Source organism: Ovis canadensis, chromosome 6 (assembly GCF_042477335.2).
Source record: "Ovis canadensis isolate MfBH-ARS-UI-01 breed Bighorn chromosome 6, ARS-UI_OviCan_v2, whole genome shotgun sequence".
NCBI lineage: Eukaryota > Metazoa > Chordata > Mammalia > Artiodactyla > Bovidae > Ovis > Ovis canadensis.
In genome coordinates this window covers 103341850-103361116 of record NC_091250.1, presented here as the reverse complement: position 1 = coordinate 103361116, position 19267 = coordinate 103341850, and the positions used below count along the sequence as shown (strand labels likewise).

General features: G+C 38.6%; 1 protein-coding gene across 6 annotated transcripts in view; it reads right to left on the bottom strand.

Annotated features, from left to right (window-relative positions):
* The window catches only part of SLC4A4 (solute carrier family 4 member 4), a 370094-nt gene that overhangs the window by 53580 nt on the left and 297247 nt on the right, over positions 1-19267 (bottom strand). For all 6 annotated transcript variants that reach the window (XM_069594319.1, XM_069594322.1, XM_069594321.1 and 3 more), the window contains exon 15: positions 9665-9735. In XM_069594319.1, coding sequence (XP_069450420.1) covers positions 9665-9735 — 71 coding nt within the window. The remainder of the gene's footprint in view (positions 1-9664; positions 9736-19267) is intronic.

Below are 19267 nucleotides of genomic sequence, written 5' to 3'. Positions count from 1 at the left end.
TGGCCCCAGATTCAATGCTCTAAAGTTTATATTTGGCTAACTAATTTATCCCACACTTTCACAATTGAGCTATTTCTTTTCAAAATAACTAGAGATCAGTGACTTGGGGAACTAAACTCTAAAAATGTTGGCGATCTCTGCTTTTCCAATTGTGTATCCTAATGGAACACAGCTTTTCTTTTTGACTCCAGGGTCAGCATCATGAGCATCCATTGCTGGAATGTGTTGTGATGAAGTAGGATATGGGATCTCCTTCCCTGTGTTTCATGGCCTCAAGCTCACAAGGCCACTTTCAAATTTTCTTCTGTCTCCTGAATTGCAGTCACGTTGTCAGAGCTGTACTTCTCGACAGCAGTGTAATTCTGTTCCTATTCACTGTTTCTAAAATGCGGGAGAGTCCTTTAGCTATGGTACTAGATAAGGCCAGGATACCCATTCTCCAAATGCTGAGTTTTAGCTGTTATAAGCTCACAGCTGTCTTCTTCTCTAGAAAACTGCCTTTCATGACGTAAGAGCAGCCTCATTAGGAAGGTTATGCTCTCTTGCAGCCACTTACTGACCAATGCTAATGGGGTGCTACTGTTCGAATATCTGGGCTCTCCTAAAATTCATATGCTGAAACCTTACCCTCATATGTGATGGTATTTGGAGGTGAAGCGTTTGGGAAGTGATTAGGTCAAGAGGGTGGAGCCTTCATGAATGGGATTTGTGCCCTTGCAAAACAGAGAGCTCCTTGTTCCTTCTGCCACATGAAGACACAATGAGAAGACTATCTAGAACCAGGAAGCAGAGCTTCACCAGACACTGAATCTGCTGGTACTAGGAGGTCAGACTTCCTGCTGGTACTAGGAGGTCAGACTTCCTCTTAGGTGCAAGGCTAATGTGTATGTCATGCGCTAACAGAAGAGTAATTTGAGGATACCTCGCAAATAAATACAAAAGATAAATTTTTCTTGTCCTTTGAAGGCAGGAGTTCTACCTCACACCAAATGCATCATCAATATCCTTTACTATTCATGCATTTTCTTGATATAAGTAATCTAGTAATAAAAGAATATCACACACATAAAAGAAGACTCTCTGGCCAGAAAGAGTTCATATTTTTATAGCACTCAAAATGTAACATTCTTTCATAAGTCAGGAAAAAAAATAAACTCTAGATTTTCCCCTGAAATATTAGTTTCAACTTGTAAACAGCTGAATTGCAAAATTACTCTTTTATCAAACTCTGTTTCTGAGAGGTGATTAATCATGTTTCATTTTGTTTTTCAGATTTCTGTAAATGGATATTTTTAAGCCCAATACCTTTAAAGTTCAGAGGTCATAACAGGTAACAGATTTCTTTGGTTTAAAATAAACAAAAATTTACCATAATTTCCATACTTTAATATCAGCAGAATCCTTCATTATAGCTACAGCTCCCCAAAGAGGTGAGCGGCATTAAAACAATCTCAACAGGAAGCTTTATTGATTTAGAGATGAAAACTATACAGATGTGCATGAAATGAGATACGTTTCTTGCTTATATCACCTTAAAATGCTAGTATCACATTTTTTGCATGCCTCAAATGATTCTTCGTGTCATTGTACAGAAAATATAGCCTCCGATATCATCTTCACTAAGGGCTCCAGCATAAACTCTTTAGGTAACGTGTATAAACCTCGGTATCTACACCTTAACAGTTTCCTACTCCCATAGAACTTAAACTCTAGCTAATAAATATATGCTCAGTTGCTCAATGATGCCCAGCTCTTTGCAACCCAAGGGACTGTAGCCCACCAGGCTCCTCTGTCCACAGAATTTTCCAGGCCATAATAATGGAGGTTGCCATTTCCTTCGGACATGAAGATGTTTGTGGAGAAATAACCCAGTTATGGGTAAAAACAAGAATGGAGGAAGATGAAAGATTAAGATAGTGAGAGAGGAAGATTGACTAGGTTCTGGCCTCTCTGGACCACAGATGGGTAAACCCAGAAAAGACTAAAGTAGAGTGTCTGCAGACTGAAGGGACTGTGTGTCAACAAAAAATAAGAAAGAGTGGACCAAGACAGGGGCAGAATTCAGTTTAGGATATAGCAAGCACCAAAAGAAATCTTAGTTAACTGAATGAATGAAATCACTCATCAAGATCCTAATATTTGACATATTTAAGGAAGATTATCTATGAATATCAGAGAAGGCAATGGCACTCCACTCCACTACTCTTGCCTGGAAAATCCCATGGACGGAGGAGCCTGGAAGGCTACAGTCCATGAGGTTGCTAAGAGTCAGACATAACTGAGACTTCACTTTCACTTTTCACTTTCATGCACTGGAGAAGGAAATGGCAACCCATTCCAGTATTCTTGCTTGGAGAATCCCAGAGATGGCAGAGCCTGGTGAGCTGCTGTCTATGGGGTCGCACAGAGTCGGACACGACTGAAGTGACTTAGCAGCAGTAGCAGCAGCATCTATGAATATAGCTACTCTTTCTATCTGGAGAACAAAGTTAAAGTACAATAAACTCTCAATTTAGATTATCAGGTAAACTAAAGTATTTCCAGTTATATATGAATTTCAAGTAAACAATGAGTAACATTTTTAGCATTTCCCATGTAATATATGGGGCTTTCCAAGGTAGTGCTTGTGGTAAAGAATCTGCCTGCCAGTGCAAGAGATGAAAGAGACAGGGGTTCTATCCTTGGGTCTGGAAGATACCCTAGAGTAGGAAACGGAAACCCACTCCAGCATTCTTGCCTGGAAAATTCCACGGACAGAGGAGCCTGGTGGGCTACAGTCCATGGGTCCAGAAAGAGCTGGACACAACTGAGCACACACACAACTATACACACACATACATGCAATATGTAAGACATACACTAAAAAAAAAAAAATTGTTCATTATTTCTCTGAAATACAAATGTAACTGGGACTCTATTTTTTTCTAACTCTGATGATGCAACTTCGCTTAGACACAGGCTATTCTGAGTAACAAAACAAAAAGTGGAAAATTTAGCCAAAAGAAAACAGAAAATGTGCTGGGCCCCTATGATATGGATAACTATGATAAGCTTAAAGGGAGCAATAAATAAGAATAAAAACAACATTTTATTATTGGAGAAATAAAATATGCCCACTGATATATTAACTAATAATGCAAGGCAGTGAAATAAAGTGTCTAAACAAATAGCACAGAGATTAGTAGATCAGAAGAGGGACTGACTAATTTCATTGAGCACAGAGAAAACAAAAGTTAAACTGCACCTTGAAAAAATGACCGATCTCTATGGAACTCTCATACTCAAAAGGCAGTAGGCAGAAGTATGGCAAGGCAACAGAACTCGAAAGGAATGCAGAGAGAATAACGAAAGCCCATGGAGAGGGGAATAAATGCGACAAACTTTGGGTGAGTATTTCTTCTGTACCAGCAGAAACAGAGAGGTACACCATTAGATAGACACCGTGAGCAAAGATGTGGATCTGGGGACATATGATGCTTCATTCACTTATCTAGTAAGTCCTTTAGGCACCACTTATGAAATGTTCACCATGAGGAGGAACTCAGAGTGAATGGACCAGCTGGGCCAGAGCTGAGTGTCTGTGTAAATGGGCAGTGAGAGAAAAGATACAAAGGACATGGGACTAAGTTGCCGAGGGTCTTAACTGAGCTCAATCTCATGAAAAGAGGTGTCAACCTATTTTTTTCTGAATCTCATTTTCTAGAGAATGACCCTATTTGTATTGAATGAATACATTCACAAAGTTTAAAAGTAAAGTGTATACTGAAGGATTAATTTTAAATTTTAAAATACCACAGCATCCTCCACAAAGACAAAAGTGAGGGATATACGAACGAGAATGGGCAAATGTTTGACAGTCTTTGAAGCTAGGTGATGTGTATATATGAGGATTTATTGTACTGTTCTATTTTAGGGTATGTTTGAAATTTTCCATAATATTTTTCAAAGTAGGAACATGTAATCTTTAAGGAGATTTAAGGACAGAATGGTTTGTGCACTTGACTTTCTTAATGAGATAAAATCACAAAAATGTTATGCACAGGAAGATTAATATGACATTCCATTTCCCATGAAAAGAATGTTAACTCCTAGAATCACCCTGAAGGTACATCAAATCAAAGCACTTGTGCTTCCATGTCTGACTGCCAAGTGGAATTTATGTGACTGTAATAGTTCCTAGGCCCATGATTAACAGCATCTCCATGTAAACATAATATGTGTCACTGGGCAATACAATAAGCAAAAATTCAGACATAAAAATTAAAGATTCTGTATAATCGGAAGTAAAATAAAATATTAAAAAAATTTTTTTAATTTAAGATTCTACACTGCTCTCTTTGAGTATCAACTGGTAAAATACATGGCTTTAAACAGCGTATGTGTGTGTTTACACAGCTATGGGTAATGCTATAAATAAAAGTCTCAAGCCTAAGTAGTTAATGTACTCACTTAGGATTTTTTCCCTGCAGTGGGTAAGCCAGATTTTCAGTGATCTGCAATCTTACTTTATGACCTATGGGACGTATATGAGCTGCAACTCTAGTTACATATATTGTTGTGAAATATCCAAAGTAATTGGTTGTCCTACTTATGATTAAGATATAGAAAGTTGCAGGAGACTGTTGTTAGTCCCAACCTAACAACCAAAGCACAAGCATAAAAACTGGAGTGGGTTGCCATTCCCTCCTTCAGGGGATCTTCCTGACCCAGGGGATCAAACCCAGGTCTCTTGCATTGCAGGTGGATCTTTTATAATGTGAACCACCAAGGAAGTTCTCATAAGATCATAGTTTTAAAAATTCCACCAACAAGATAAGGATGTAAACATCCTAAGCAAATTAAATGCCAAAAAGCTACAAGATCTTCACAGGAGAGAAGAGGTCCTTGACTGCCTCATCCCTGGCAGAGTAGCAGGTGGAAGGTCAATGCATTGGAGGTCTGGAGAAATGAGCCACATCTTTCATGAATTTTTAATGATTCTGTAGACTGGGTGACAAGTTAGAATTCTGTGAAGCCCTCCCTAGGCATCAACCAAGCCTGCATCTACCCACCAAACTTTCTAAATGTCTTTGCCAAATGCACAGAGAGTTCATAAAAGGCTACAGATTTGACAAGACAGCTGAGAGAAAAACTACTTAGACACAGAATCTCCATCAAGTACAAGAAAGACACTTTCCTAAGACAGGAAAGGACAGGAGAGAGAAATCCCTGTGAGGCTTTCAGGCACTTCTGAAAGGGCTAAGGTATCTGCCCTCTAAAGGAGTGGAGTGAGCAGAGCAGTTGGGCAAAGATCTCCCAAGGCTCAAAAAGCAGGGTCCTAAAACAAGAAATAGGGCATTTCAGAGGACTTTCTGGGATGATGGAAATGTTCTCTATGTTGTAACTGTCAAAACTCATTGCAATGAGCACATTAAGAACTGTGCATCTTAAGGTATGACTGAATTTAATAAAAAATATAATTATAAAAATAAATCTAACATGAAAACCAAATATCAACTGATCCATTCAATCATGTCTTCATAAGAGAAGCTTCTGACATTAGATTCTGAAATCTGTTCTCTGCCTCTGAGAGCTGGTAATCTCGATTACCAGCCAATCTCAACACTTACTGTTCAGATAGAGTGTGGATAAATTGTGGCTGGTCTCAAAGACTTACAGAGACCTTTGCAAGAATTTCATTTGCAGGTTAAAGGGATACTCCAAGTGAGAAATGCATGGGAAAACTGATCAAAGAGGGAAAAATTTAAAGACACAATGATAGAAACAGATATAGAAAATAAATGTATGGACACTAAGGAAGAAAGCAGGGGATAAGGAGCGAGAGGAATTGGGAGACTGGAGTTAACATATATATACTATTGATACTATGTATAAAATAGGTGATGAGAGCACAGGGAACTCTTCTTAATGCACTGTGGTGACCTAAATGGGAAGGAAATCCCAAAGGGAGCAGAGATTTGTACACATACAGCTGATTCATTTTGCTGTACAGTAGAAACCAACACACAACATTGTAAAGCAACTATACTCCAATAAAAATTAATTTAAACAAAGATACAATCATTCCAACAATAAAAGGAAATGTGGAGAACCTGGCTTTTTATTCTTGAAGGGTTGTTATTCTAATGTTCTCACCTCTGTCTAAATGCTCTCATGCCCTGTTTTTCCTGCTCTTTCCCCTGAAAACATACCCACACCACTAGGAGGAAGAAAGCTTGTCTTCATGCTGCTGCTGCTGCTGCTAAGTTGCTTCAGTCATGTACGACTCTGTGTGACCCCATAGATGGCAGCCCACCAGGCTCCCCCGTCCCTGGGATTCTCCAGGCAAGAACACTGGAGTGGGTTGCCATTTCCTTCTCCAATGCAGGAAAGTGAAAAGTCAAAGAGAAGTCGCTCAGTCATGTCTGACTCTTAGTGACCCCATGGACTGCAGCCCACCAGGCTCCTCCGTCCATGGGATTTTCCAGGCAAGAGTACTGGAGTCAGTTGCCATTGCCTTCTCCGTGTCTTCATGCTAATGAAGCTAAAGAACAAAGGCCTCCCTTGCTCTGACAGGATGTTCTTGGGACCCTGTGAGAGGGAGTCTCACGGTGCCCAAGGGCTGCACGTCACTTTTATAGCATCTTCTTTCCCGACCTAATTATTGCTGAATGAAAAGAAGGAAATGAAGCCCTGTTGACTGTAGGTCCTAGGAAAGGTTCAGGATAGCCAAGCTAGGGTGGCCAAACACACAGAGGACCCAATAGGTGGTCAGAAGCAGTGGCTATCAATTTCTTCTCTCCACCAACCTAACTGATGGTAGCAAGTGGCCTAGTGGAATGATAAGTGAGGTCAAGTGAAGTGAAGTCGCTTGACTTCACTTATCATTCCACTAGGCCACTTGCTGCCATCACTTAGGCTGGTGGAGAGAAGAAACTGATGGTGGCAAGTGGCCTATAAGAACACCTGAAAAGAATAAAAACAGCACAGAACACTGACTGAGACAAGAATGTGCCAGCCACTTTGCTGGCTGCCTATTTATCAACCTGGCTCTTCTAGTGTCTCTGAGGGAAATACTCTTCTCATCATCATTTTACAGATGGGAAGCTGAGAAGGTTCCACAGCTTGTGATTAAATTAGTGGAGTCTTGCATTTGCAACCACATAGTCTGGCATGAAAACTCAGTATGTGTAAGTCCTTCTACATGACATGCTATTCTGCTTCCCTAAAGAATGGAAATAGGCAGGTTTTGGAGTTTGAAAGCCTGAGTTCAAATTCTGATTTTACTGTATACTGGGCATACGGGCTTTCAAAAGTTAGCTAAGCTTTATAAGCCTCTGATTCATCTATAAAATACAGGTAACACCATAACTAATAAAGGTATTGTGAGGATTATAGACAATTAATGTAAATAGCCTGGCGCCTAAGCAGGTGCTATAATTGATGATAATAAATCATATTACCTTTTTAACGTTCATTTCTGGATCATATATATATATATGTATGTAGTGTTTATGCAAAGTATACATAAAGGGATTGATACAGATAGAAAAGGAGAAATGCAGACTAGAAAAAAGTTGTCCTTTATAATTACGTAGACACACACATTACATATTTTGCCCTAATTTCTTCTCTAGAGGAGCTGGACACAGAAACTGGAAATATTAACTAAGGTACGTAATTGATACGCACATGAGGGGCCTATTGCCCTGGAGTATAGAGCATTCATAGGGATGAAGAGAGTAAACAGCAGTAAACATTCCAATTTGAAAACACTGAAGCATCACGGTGCACTAGCAACACCACAGGTTGCAGAACCACCCAAATTTCAGTTCAGTCTTTGTTCTACTAACTTATGGCTACATAACCTAAAGCAAGAAAAGGTTATTTACCTTTTGGGGCTTCAGTCACTCTCATTTATAAAATGGAGATAATTATGCCTGGTAGGTTGTGTAAATGATCACAATACACATTAAGGTTTACAATAATGATAATATGTATAAAACACCTGGTCTCTTGTAGATGCTTTATAAATGGTAGCTAAATTATTATCATTAGTGTGAGTGTACGTCACAGTCATATCAGAAGTCAACCACAACTTCCATTTGTTTTCCATGAATCTTACAGTGACATCTTAGTATAATTACATGTTAATTACTAGAGTCTCTCTAAGACTTGCCCAAAGACAGGACTTAAAGATTTATTAGTTCAGGGCTTCCCTAGTGGCTCAGATGGTGAAGAAGTGGCTGATAATTCAGGAGATCCAGGTTCAATCCCTGGGTCAGGACAATTCCCTAGAGAAGGAAACGGCAACCCACTCCTGTATTCTTGCCTGGAGAATTCCATGGACAGAGGAGCCTGGCGAGCTACAGTCCGTGGGGTCACAAAAAGTCAAACAGGACTGAGCAACTAATACTTTCACTTTAAAGTTTTACTTGATTAGCTATAAAAAGAATTAAGTTAGGAAGCATTCTCTTTTCAAGTCATTGGAAGTAAATGTTTTATTAATTTTAGTCCACATTAACCATCTTAATTAGTTACATATATATTTTTTAATTAGGTTTTAAATATGTTCCTTGAAAGTCTAGAAAGGACTATTTTTCTCTGTTTGAAGCTATATCCTTTTAGACACCAGGTCAGCTGGCTCAAAGATTGAAAACTGAATTTTTTTCTCTATGTGGCCCTTAAGACATATACATATCTCTTTCATACACACACACACACACACACACATACACACACACACACACACACACACATGGGCACGCATGTGTGCTCTCAAACATGGATGAAACAAAGAGGCAAAGTTTGGAGAAAGGCAGAGAAAACAGTAAGGAAAGAAGTCAAGAGAGCCACTGAATGTGAAAACGAGAGAAACAGGGTTAAGTGAGAGATATTCAGGAAAGATACAAAGCATCATCTTTGAAAGGGATATTGTGGGCACTGATTATATAATATCTACAGAAGTGTTCTGGTCTCCTGAGAGATGGGCACTCTATCAAGACAAAGTATTATGGTTTCTGTCTTTATAACTGAGAGATTGATATTCCTTGGTAAGATTCCATGTCCAGTGCAGAAGGAACACAATCACAAGTCTGAAACAGCACTTGCCCCTTTTTCTCCAAACACAAAAGTCTTCTTCCAGTGTGTGACCTTCCATGCAAAACAGCTCATTTTTAAAGCTTAGTTCCAGTCTCTTAAAGAGCCTTGGTTACAAGCCATGGGAAAGGATATCACGTGACAGAGGCACAGTCCTTTCTAAGTGACACGGGAAACATCCTGCTACAATCACCCTCAGTGAAAGAACACAGTACCATCTGGTCATCAGAAGAATTTGTAATCGTACAAGAAACAAAGAGAGGATTCCATGCTCTCATTTCGCAATGTACCTTACTTTCCCTTGTGAAAATATTTCAAGCTGATAATTAATGGATATAGCAGTCAAATTCCTGAGAAGATTTGAAAATTGTGTTATAGGAATAAATACTGAAGTTTGAAAGAAAAAAGGAAAAGGAAAAAAAACAGTTGATCAGAATGCATAAAGTGTTTTTTCTTTCCCTACAACATCACTAACTATTAAATATGTGTTCAGACTAAGATTGCTGAATGGTAGGAAACATCATATCATGAATATTATAATTAGCATATACAATATGCAAATGATTTACGATATTAAGTCACTTACCATGTCAGAAGACGAAACGGTTGGCAAATCTTCAGGAGCTAATGTGGTATCATTAGACACTGAGATATTAACTGTAAGAAAAACACCATTTTTTACTATAAAAATAAGATTAAAGTGACCCATATTCATAATTAGTAATTTTAAAAAGCAGGAAATGGCATTTAAAAAATGTCTTCAACAAAAACATAAAGGCATAATAAAATTTTCTTTATTATAACTGTATTTACCTTTCACCTAGATAAAATAACCAAAAATTTGGACACATCTTTTATGCTCTAATTTGATAAGGAAGAATGACTAATATTTAAGGAGATGGTATTGTAATTTGTTTAAGGTTTCAAAAGAAAAAAAAAATCTCCTCTATTACAAAAACGCATTCAACATATTTTACCTAGTAGAAAAAAATGACTGTTAATAAGTGAGGAAATTGGTTGATTATGGCTTCACCTACAGTTAAATCTTATAAACTGAAGCTTTACTAGTTAAGAATCATCTGATTTTGGAACTGTGGAATTCATAGGAGGCAGTATATCTCTGCAAAATGTGTGCAAACAAAAGAATAGTAAATAGTAAATTATATATAATTTATTATAATGGGCATGTACATTTAATCTAATTTTAAGTTATCTTCATATAGTTTGACATCATTTGTGGAATTAATAAGATGTCACTTGCCTAACAACTTCTTGGGCTCCAAAATCACTGCAGATGGTGACTGCAGCCATGAAATTAAAAGACACTTGCTCATTGGAAGAAAAGCTATGACAAACCTAGACAGCATATTAGAAAGCAGAAACATTCTTGCTGACAAAGGTCTGTCTGGTTAAAGCTATGGTTTTTCCAGTAGTCATGTATGGATGTGAGAGTTGGACCATAAAGAAAGCTGAGCACCAAAGAATTGATGCTTTTGAACTGTGGTGTTGGAGAAGACTCTTGAGGGTCCCTCAGACTGCAAGGAGATGAAACCAATCAATCCTAAAGGAAATCAACCCTAAATATTCATTGGAAGGACTGGTGCTGAAGCTGAAGCTCCAATACTTCAGCCACCTAATGCAAAGAACTGACTCATTGGAAAAGACCCTGTTGCTGGGCAAGATTGAAGGCAAGAGGAGAAGGGGACAACAGAGGATGAGATAGTTATATGGCATTACCGACTTGTTGGACATGAGTTTGAGCAAGCTCTGGGAGTTGGTAATGGACAGGGAAGGCTGGTATGCTGCAGTCCATGGGGTTACAATGAGTTGGACATGACTGAGTGACTGAACTGAACTTAACTGTAGAAGAACGTAAATTATTTAATAACCCAACACTCCTCTTTGAAATATTTCATTGTTTTCTTTCCATTTATGAGGCCAAAATCAAAATACAGTATTTCAAAATTATTCTGTAATTGTAAGATTTTTCTTTATCAGATAAGCCCTTTTCCTATTACACAGAGTTTTATGTATTAGAAAATAAATTATTATGCGGAGACTACCTCTAATATATGGAAATATGAAAAAGCACATCAAGTTTTTGTTTTTGAGGATCACAAACCTCACTCAATATCCAAACTGCTAATTACTATTTGGTCCCAGATCATTCCCACCACCAACCCAGGCCTCAACATCTGTAACTTGTCCTCTTAGTTTGCCATGTTTTAGGTCTCACTTATATAAACTTTTTAGAGGAAACAAACAGGTTTATTTGACTGCTGAAAGTTAGAACATAAGAGCCCTGAAGGAAGGTAAGAAGGGGCATGCCCTATGCACTGTTTTTTCCCAGAATCTGCCCAGTCTGGCACTTAACTAACAGGAGCTCAAAAATATTTGTTGATTATTCAACCTTAAAAAAACCAAATCCCGTCACTTTCAAAAACATGGATGAACCTGTAGGACATTATAACTCAGACATGGAAAGACAAAACTGCATGATATCATTTATATGTGGAATCTTAAAAAAAAAAAAAGAAGAAGAAGAAGAAGTCAAACCCATAGAAACAGAACAGAGTGGTGTTTACCAGGACTTGGGGGTGAGAGAAATAGGGAGAGTTGGTAAAAGGGTACAAATTTCCAGTGGTAAGAGAACTAAGGTCTGAGGATCTGATTATAAGATGATGACTATAGTTGATAATACAATACTATATAACTGAAATTTCCAAAGAGAGTATAACTTCAGTGTTCTCACCAAATACATATAAATATGTGAAGTAATGGATATGTTAATTAACTTAATGGAAATCCCTTCACAATGTATATGCATAATGAGATCACTGAGTTGTACACTTTATATATAATTTTATTTGTCAGTTATACTTCAATAAAGGCTTCCCTGGTGGTGCTTGTGGTAAAGAATCTGCCCACCAATGAAGCAGACTCAAGAGACACAGATTCAATCCCTGGGTTGGGAATATCCCCTACAGTAAGAAATGGCAACCCACTCCACTATTCTTGCCTGAATCATGGACAGAGGAGCCTGGTGGGCTACAGTCCATGAGATCACAAAAGAGTCAGACACGACTGAACACACACACACACACATACATACTTCAATAAAGCTGAAAAAATATTTGTTTACTAACAATAAAAGAAGCTAGGAATGGGGTCATGTAGTGACTACAAATGAACGACAGCAGACAAAGGCAAAAGAATTGAAATATGGAAAACAAATAAAAGGGAATAAAATACTCAGCTTCAGTCCAAGTTTTTCTCAATCCTTTCTGATCTTTGAAGGCTTTGAAATTGTTAAAACTTTTCACTTAATTCTAGCTGCTGCCAGGGAGGGCTTCCCTACTTCATCACTAAAACTAGCACACCTGCAGATTCAGTTTTCTCATTCTTAGTGTTTCATTACAGGTCACAGAAAGAATCAAAATAGGATAGAGGGTGCTTGGCCCAAAAACGAAGATGTTAGTAAATTATTATTATTAAAGCTGAGAAGTCTATTACTATTATGTTCTAAAAACCTTCAAGTACATTTTCTTACATTATTCCATTTGTTTATTTTAAAACACAGAAGACATATGTAGCAGGTATACTTTTACACCTGTTTTACATTGGATGGGACTCTGAGGCAAGATATGCCAGGTTTCTCGCCCAGGATTACACAGTCAACCAGAAGGAGAGCTGGTGCCAAAACCTTGTTCATCCTTTTTCCCCCCCACCTCGCATTTCTGTTTATCAGAATCAAAATGATTTATGTTGGCCACTGAATTCAAGGTGGGGAAATTACAACTCATCCACGTTAGATGGCTCTCTCTACCATAAACTGAAATGTCTGACCTGTCTGAGCATCTGAAGAGAAATAGCATATGTGACCTCAAAGGGACTATTTAGCTGGTATTTGTGAAGCTGTCCTTTGTGAGCTAGATTCTTTAACGCAGTTTTGTGAGTTTCCTGTCATAAGAGAGTGCAGGTCGTTTTGTAACATACTTTCTGCCTAAACTCAAGGAGTGAGGAGGAAGGAGGAGGATATTCCAGGCTCCTTTTTTTTGTGTGTGAAATAAATGACAGATAGTAAAGGCCATTGAGTTCCAATCTGAACTTTTAGTAATCGCTCTCCAGTTCTTGATATATGTCAACTTGCTCATCTAAATACCTTTTGTCTTTTTGGTTTTCCTCCAAGACAAGCTATGCACACTGGCTCCCCAAATCCCAAAAGACCAGTATCAAAATGATAGTAAGAATAATATACTCTTGCTACTTATTACAATAAGTAGTTGCTTCAAAAGAGAAGACTTCGAAATAAACATATAAGCAAGCACTTCTATAAATACATATTGGCAAAATACGGTTGAGCCCATTAATAAGATTAAAAGTAAATTTCTATAAGCTCACAGGAGAGAAAATGATCAATTCCAATTGGCAACTTGGTCTACAAGAGCACTTGATCACCACTTGGATCCAGACACATAAAACACAAATATTTTGGCAACCAACTGCAGAATGATCTGTGCATACAGAATCTGTAATATTCTTAATTAGGATTCTGGAAAGGTGAAACAGAAAAGCCAAAATGCTGTATTCTCTGTGTCTTCACTATTTGCTCAGCACCACGGCTTATGAAGCAAAGAACACTTTGCCCTAGGAACCTGGCTAATTTAGAATGAGCCAGTTATCACTGGGACAGTCTGTGTCCCATGCTTGGTCTCAGGTAATTTACACAGGTTGGTCATTTTACGTTCCTTGGACTTTCACATCTTGATCCTCTTTTCTGTGTATCAAATGCTAACTGGTCCTCTGGAATGGAGAAAGGAACATAGATAGTAACAGACATTTAAAAATGTGTCTGTCACACGGATGACCAACAGGTACATAAAAAGATGCTCAATACAGCTAATTATTAGAGAAAGGCAAATCAAAACTACAATGAGGTACCACCTCACACTGGTCAGAATGGCTGTTATTAAAAAATACTGGAGTGGGTTGCCATTTCCTACTCCAGGGGATCTTCCCAACCCAGGGATCAAACCTGCATCTCTGGCACCTTCTGCACTGGCAGGAGGATTCTTCACCATTAGTGCCATCTGGGAAGTCATTAAAAAGTCTACAAATAATAAATGCTGGAGAGGAAAAACTTCCTACATTGTTGGTGGGAATGTAAATTGGCACAGACACTATGGAAAACAATTTGGAGGTTCCTCAAATAACTAAAAATAGAGTTGGCATATGACTGTAGTCCCATTCCTGTGTCCATATCCAGTGAAGTGAAAGTCACTCAGTCGTGTCCAACTCTTTGCAACCCCATTGACTTTACAGTCCATGGAATTCTCCAGGCCAGAATACTGGAGTGGGTAGCCATTCCCTTCTCCAGGGGATCTTCCCAACCCAGGGATTGAACCCAGGTCTCCTGCATTGCAGGCAGATCCTGTACCAACTGAGCTACCAGGGAAGCTGCGCACATATCCAAACAAAACTATAATTCAAAAAGACACATGTACCCCAATGTGGACTGCAGCATTATCTATAAAACATGGAAAAACCTCAATGTCCATTGATGGATGAATAAAGAAAATGCAGTACAATGGAATACTACTCAGCCATAAAAAGAATGAAATAATACCATTTGCTGCAATATGAATGAACCTAGAGATTATCACCCTAAGTGAAGGAAATCAGGGAGAAGATAGCAAATACCATATAATACCACTTATATGTGGATTCTAAAATATGACACAAATGAAATTATTTATAAAACAGAAACAAACCCAGACACAGAGAACACACTTGTGGTTACCAAGTGGGAGGGAGAGTGGAGGAGGGAAGGACTGAGAATTTGGGGATAGCAGATACAAACTACTACATAGAGAATAGATAAGCAACAAGCTCCTCCTGCAGGGCACAGGGAACTGTATTCAGTATTCTGTGATAAACCAAAATGGAATATGCAAAAGAATGTGTCTGTGTGTGTGTGTGTGTATGTGTGTGTATAACTGAATCACTTTGCTGTACAGTAGAAATTACCACACTATAAATCAACTATATATCAATAAAATATGTTGCATTTGAAAGGCACTTAGTAAATGTTAGTCAAACCTGAATTTGTATCTTCAACCTAACTTCTTAGGGGTGAACTGATTAACTTGCTCTGAATAAGAAAAAATTTAACAATATTCTCCATGATAATGAAACTTTAGTGCTGTACTGCACTCTATTTAAGCAACATCTTAAGGTAACAGAGCAACTGGAAAATAAGCACAGAATAAAACTGAGTAAGTTTCTTGCCTGCATGGTCATGCCAGATTTATTTAAGGGTTCTGAAAAACTTGAGCACATGAGTGCCTCTTGATAACTCACATATTTATGGGTTAAGTGTCCAGATCAATAAAAGGGCAAATACGGATTTTCAAGGATGACAAAGTGAAGGAGGAAAACTTTGGGAGGAGTAACTTTTGGGAAATTATCTGTCATTATCCCAGCTTGAAGTCTTAAAATTAACAGAAAGTTTTTATTCACTATTTCTTGTTATTATCCTTTGTTTTCCTGCGTTAACTGAGCCTCATGCTTGAGATTTTCAAGGTCAATGGACAAGTTTAAGTTATGACGCTCTTTATTCCATGAACACTATTCACATACTCACTTATAATGTTGCCCTGGAGCTGAGCTCCTATCTGGTATTAAGCTGGATGTATTTAGCCACTACTTTCACAAAAACTTCTCTTCCATCCCCACCCATCTTTACATCTGCAATATACATAAGACATTATTCTGGGATACATTTTCCTAGTCTGGATTTTACACAAACCCAAAGCTAGATAATTAGCTAGGTCTGGTGATTATCCAAATTCATTGCTTTTCCTTTTCTGATTCTTGTAAGTGTTATACAGATGCTACTGAAATATAAGTTAGGTCAGTTAAAGGAAATTAAAATGATGGCTCTTTCAAATGTCCATGGTTATCTCAAAAGACCATGTTACCATGAAAAACAAATTGTCAGCTGTGCTGGTAAAGTAGCATGGCAAATGCAAACCTAAGCAAGACTATACCAGAAGGCTCTGTCCTTCTTCTTCAACCCTTAGACCACAATTTAAATCTACTTTATCTAAAGAGGGAATAACATATAACAAAAGTCAAACTGCATATAATATGATGCAGGTCATGGAAGATGTTAGGATTACCTTTTATGTCCTAATTTTCTTTTAATGGGCTAACTATGGGTGGCTCAGAGGTTAAAACATCTGCCTGCAATGCGGGAGACCCAGGTTCGATCCCTGGGTCGGAAAGGTCCCCTGGAGAAGGAAATGGCAACTCACTCCAGTATTCTTGCCTAGAGAATCCCATGGACAGAGGAGCCTGGTGGGCTGCAGTCCACGGGGTCGCAAAGAGTTGGACACGACTGAGCGACTTCACTTTATGAAGCACTTTTATGCACGTGCAGGTGCTCAGCTGTGTCAGACTCTTTGCTACCCCAAGGACTATATCCCTCCAGGCTCCTCTGTCCAATGCTCAGTCGTGTCAGACTCTTTACCACCCCATGGACTACAGCCCACCAGGCTCCCTTGTCCACGAGATTCTCCAGGCAAGAATACTGGAGTGGGCTGCCATTTCCTCCCCAGGGGATCTTCCTGAATCAGGGATCACACCCACGTCTCCTGTGTCTCCTGCATTTCCTTCACTGACTATAATATGGGACCACAGGAGACAGTGAGCCAGTCGTTCTTTTTTAATGGTTATGACACATAGGTGCATAGCATTTGCGAAGATAATAGAAAAATTATACACACAAAAAATAGTAATAAATTCCACTCTAGAAAGAACTGTTTTAGAGCATTTGGAAACCTCCTCAAGCTGTAGTGTGGCTATGGAAGCCATGCTCACTACCATCACTTGGTCTGACAGTTTCATGCCAGGGAAAAGGCCACATTTTACTTAGAAATACTAGACAGTAATGCACTGGGTGCCTGCGAGAGGTTTTATTCCTCTTCATCATTCATCCATTATTAAGCATGTTTTCCCTGGAACAGTCAACAGTGAATCAATAAAATATATCCCTTCTGTTAAGAGTAAAGTATCGCGTCTGTCCCCTTGCAGCTATTTTTCTTGCAATCTAATTTGCTTGTCATATTTAACAAGCCTTTTTTTCTCTCCAGATACAAAACCAACACCTGCTCAGAAAATTTATTTTGACCCTTTCCAAAACATTAACCATGCCCTTAGGTGTATAGTCAGTGCCACCCTTGACACATTAGGTAAATGAACACAGGTGTTACAGTAGAAATTTATTTCTAAAGTCTAGGTCAAATGTATTTCTGACCTTATTCATTCTAAAGGTAATTAACACTACCTTAAAAGTACATTTTATAAAAAGCAATGCACACGTGAGGCGGCATGTGTTCTACTTCATTGCAAGTAGCACAATTCTTAAGCAATGAACTAGAGATTTAGTGAATTTTTGTTGATGGCAGAAGGGGAAGGGAAAAAAAGGCAGAATAAAGAGGAAAAGGAGTAGGGAAAAAAGGGAGTCAAGTCTACTTCCTGGTCCTTATTTACAGAATTCTAGCATTACATTTTTGAATAGATATTTTCTTCTTAAAGGAACTAAACATCTCACCTCTGGGGCTTGAAATCCTTTTTCTACATGACTCTGTATAGTGAACAACATTTCTGTAGTCTTGAGATTCAGGGGAATAGTAGTAAATGATCTAACTATGATGCACTGAACTTAACATTTTTTTCTAACAATTTTGCTACAATGTTTCATATTTATCTACAACAGTTCCTCGGTTTTTGTTTGTTTGTTGGTAAGCCTCCAGTGGAAGCCTGCTGCTGCTGCTGCTGCTAAGATGCTTCAGTTGTGTCCGACTCTGTGCGACCCCATAAACTGGGGCCCACTGTCTCTGGGATTCTCCAGGCAAGAACACTGGAGTGGGTTGCCATTTCCTTCTCCAATGCATGAAAGTGAAAAGCGAAAGTGAAGTTGCTCAGTCGTACCCGACTCTTAGGGACCCCACGGACTGCAGCCTACCAGGCTCTTCCGTCAGTCAGAGTCTTTTTCTAGGAAATTTCAGGGGAAGTTAAATGCTTGAATCGCTTTTAAAGAATACAACTAAAAGATTTAACTGCTGGGGCATCTTTTGTGGGATAATGGGAATGAGAAAAAGAACAAAATTTTACTCATGTCTATTATGATCCAAATAATTTTACATATACTATTTCATTTAATCCTTATAGTAACCTCTAAGGGTAGGTACAATTACCAACCCGGCTCACAGGTTATGAAACAAAGAGATTAGGAAATTAGCTTGGTCCAAGATCACACTGCTAACTAGAGCTAAAATTCAAGCTCAGTTTTCTTTACTCCAACACACTTCTGGTTTACACTTTATCACACTAACAATTTTCTAAATTGGGATTTTGGTGGCAAATAACATACTATGAGTTGCCTTTCAACTGGAACTGGATATGTTTCAGTTTTCACTTTGGTCTTTAAAAAAAAAATTTATTGACATAATAGCTGCTTTGCACTTCCCAAGTGGCGCTAGTGGCTAAGAACCCACCTGCTGGTTTAGGAGACATGAGATGTGGGTTCGAGAAGATCCCCTGGAGGAGGGTACGGCAACCCACTCCAGTATTCTTGCCTGAAGAATCCCATGGAGAGTGGAGTCTGGCAGGCTACAGTCCATGGGGTTCCAAAGAGTCAGACATGACTGAGGCAACTTAGCAGCAGTAGCATAGTTGCTCTACAATGCGTTGTTAGTTTCTACTGTACAGCAAAGTGAAACAACGATACATATACACACAGTCCCTCTGTTTTGGATTTCCTTCCCACTTAGCTCACTACAGAGCACTGAGTAGAGTTCCCTGAGCTATAGGTTAGGGAACTAACTTATAGGTTCTCATTAGATATCTATTTTATACACCGTATCAATCATGCATGTATGTCGATCCTAATCACCCAATTCATCCCACTTTGGGTTTTCTGAACCATCTTCTTCCTTATACACCTCTGCAATGTAACCATTAAGGCATAGTGGGAAACAGAATACCTATTACCTCTACATTAATTAATAACTATCATATTTCTAAGAAAAGTGAATGTAAGCACAAAAACCATGTGCTAAAAACCTGATGTATCCTACGGCTAACTTCCCTTTTAGCAACTGAAGACTGAGGTTCCCTTGTCTTT